This window comes from Monodon monoceros, unplaced genomic scaffold (assembly GCF_005190385.1).
Source record: "Monodon monoceros isolate NGI ecotype Baffin Bay Population unplaced genomic scaffold, NGI_Narwhal_1 Contig3652_ctg1, whole genome shotgun sequence".
NCBI classification, from domain to species: domain Eukaryota; kingdom Metazoa; phylum Chordata; class Mammalia; order Artiodactyla; family Monodontidae; genus Monodon; species Monodon monoceros.
The window spans coordinates 39-2,151 of record NW_021699569.1 but is presented as its reverse complement, the minus strand read 5'-3'; the positions used below and the strand labels follow the sequence as shown (position 1 = coordinate 2,151).

The window sequence follows — 2,113 nt, the reverse complement described above, 5'->3', positions numbered from 1 at the left end:
CATTCTCCTTGAAGTCACACTGCTCCGGGGGCTGCTGGGTCGTCCTGAGGCACACGGTTTCCTTCACTATGAAGCTCACAGGCTTTGGGGTGTCCGGATCCTCATCCTGGTCAAGGATCAATGTGGGGAGACTGGGCTCGGGCTCATGCTTCCTTCTCTGATCTGTCTCCCTGCCCCCACCTAGATGGCAGCCTCTCCAGCCCCTCCTGTGTGCCTGGCCCTGGGCTTGGTGCTGGGTGCACAGGGGAAGGGACAGAGCCCGTTCCAGGCCTCACGGGCACACAGAGAACAGGAGCGGACCTCAGACCAGCTCTGACGACAGCATCTGAACCTCTGAGGGGCTGAGGGAAGTCAGGGGTTGCCTGCAGGTAGAAGCCTCATCACTGTAACCACCAGGCTGAGCAGAGCCCTCCCTGGTAGGGAACAAAGAAGTGCAGAGGGGACCAAAGCCAGGAAGTCACATCACAGAGCCAAGGACACCCCTCCATCCTTGGAGTTCCCAGAAGCCCCTTAAGCCCGAACAGGGTGTACAGGGCATCTGTTCCCACAGTAGAGATGCTAAGGCAGGAAGCTCTCAGGCTGGGAGGGGACCCAGCTCTGGGAAGGTTTCCTGGAAGAGGTGGGAGCCCACCTAGAGGAGAAGTGCCTTACTGACAGGAGGTACAGCCTGAGCAAAGGGGATGACAGTGTGGCCAAGACTAGTGGGAGACAGCCCCCTCCCCAGGCCCCTCTTGACTCGCAGTCTTGGAAGGCAGGTCCAGCTCCAGGAGGCGGTAGAGATTAGCTTCTGAGGACCGTTCGTTGAGGCGATCCACAGCATGGAGCACAGCTTCCCTGTAGCTGAGGGCCTGGGCGCTGGCTGAGGGCACCACTAGTCCCAGCAGCAGTAGCCACAGTGACCACTGCCCCAGGGCGAGGCTGGCCCTCTGAGTCTCCATGGTCCCCAAGTTGGCCTCCTCCCAGCATGCAGGACCCTCCTTTATGCCCCTCCTGGGCCTGATGCAATGGCCCAACCACGCGTCTTCCTGACCTGCCCCATCCCTGAGCTCCCCGGCTGTGAGCTGGACTTGCCTCAGCCCCTGCTTTTGCCTCATGGGGTTGCTGGGCAGTGGGCAAGGGAAGCCTCCTGTGAAGATGAAGAAATGATTTCTCCATCTCCCTGACAATGTCTTGGCCTCTCCTGGGGCCCATGGGGAGTGTCATAGGCAGGGTTGCTCAAGAGTGTTGAGTCCTCCAGGAGAGGGAGGACCAGGCTCTGTCTTACGTCCCCTCTGCCTCCACACTCTGGCCTCCTCAGGAATCAGGGTGACAAAGTGTATTCTCTACTGAATCTCCAGTTCTAGGCACTCCCTGGCATGCAATAGGCAGTCAATGAACATTTGATGAGTGGTTGACGGTACCACTCACAGCTAAGGACTTACACACCCAGCCAATCCCTTGGCAGATGCAAAGCCCACACCATCCTTTTCTCTGCACTCAGCACTCAGACAGTGAGCTCCATTTGTCCCCTCTCCTTGATTTTTCTCCACTGCTTTCTCAGCCAAAACATTTCCTCTCCCCTGACCCCACCAAACGTGCCTTATTGCCCTGGCTTCTCCCCAGCCAAGCCTGAGAAAGGATCATCTATACCCTGACCACACTTCTTTGCTCCATCTCACCGTGAAGGCCACTGCAACAGGACAGCCCTCCCTGAATCTGGAGGCCATGCTCAAGCCTTATCTTTTTTTTTTTAAATTTTATTTATTTATGGCTGCAGTGGGTCTTCATTGCTGCGTGTTGGCTTTCTCTAGTTGTGGCGAGTGGGGTTACTCTTTGTTGCGGTGCACGCGCTTCTCATTGCGGTGGCTTCTCTTGTTGCGGAGCACGGGCTCTAGGCACACTGGCTTCAGTAGTTGTGGCTCACGGGGTCTAGAGCACAGGCTCAGTAATTGTGGTGTGTGGACTTAGTTGCTCCGTGACATGTGGGATCTTCGTGGGCCAGGGATCGAACCTGTGTCCCCTGCATTGGCAGGCGGATTCTTAACCACTGCGTCACCAGGGAAGACCCTCAAGCCTTATCTTTAACATCACAGGCGGTGGAGCCCTTCTTTCCTCCAGAAACTGACCGATTGTC

At 56.8% G+C, this 2,113-nt stretch overlaps 1 protein-coding gene across 1 annotated transcript; it reads right to left on the bottom strand.

The window, feature by feature from the left end:
• Positions 1–4: 4 nt before the first annotated feature.
• On the bottom strand, positions 5–1,773 carry LOC114907157 (protegrin-2-like; the record flags this gene model as incomplete). Its single annotated transcript, XM_029242541.1, has 2 exons — positions 741–1,773; positions 5–106 (listed from the first exon to the last, which is right to left on the bottom strand). Coding segments are annotated over exons 1-2 (456 nt in total), but the record flags the coding sequence as incomplete, so codon positions are not given.
• Between the last annotated feature and the right edge of the window lie 340 nt (positions 1,774–2,113).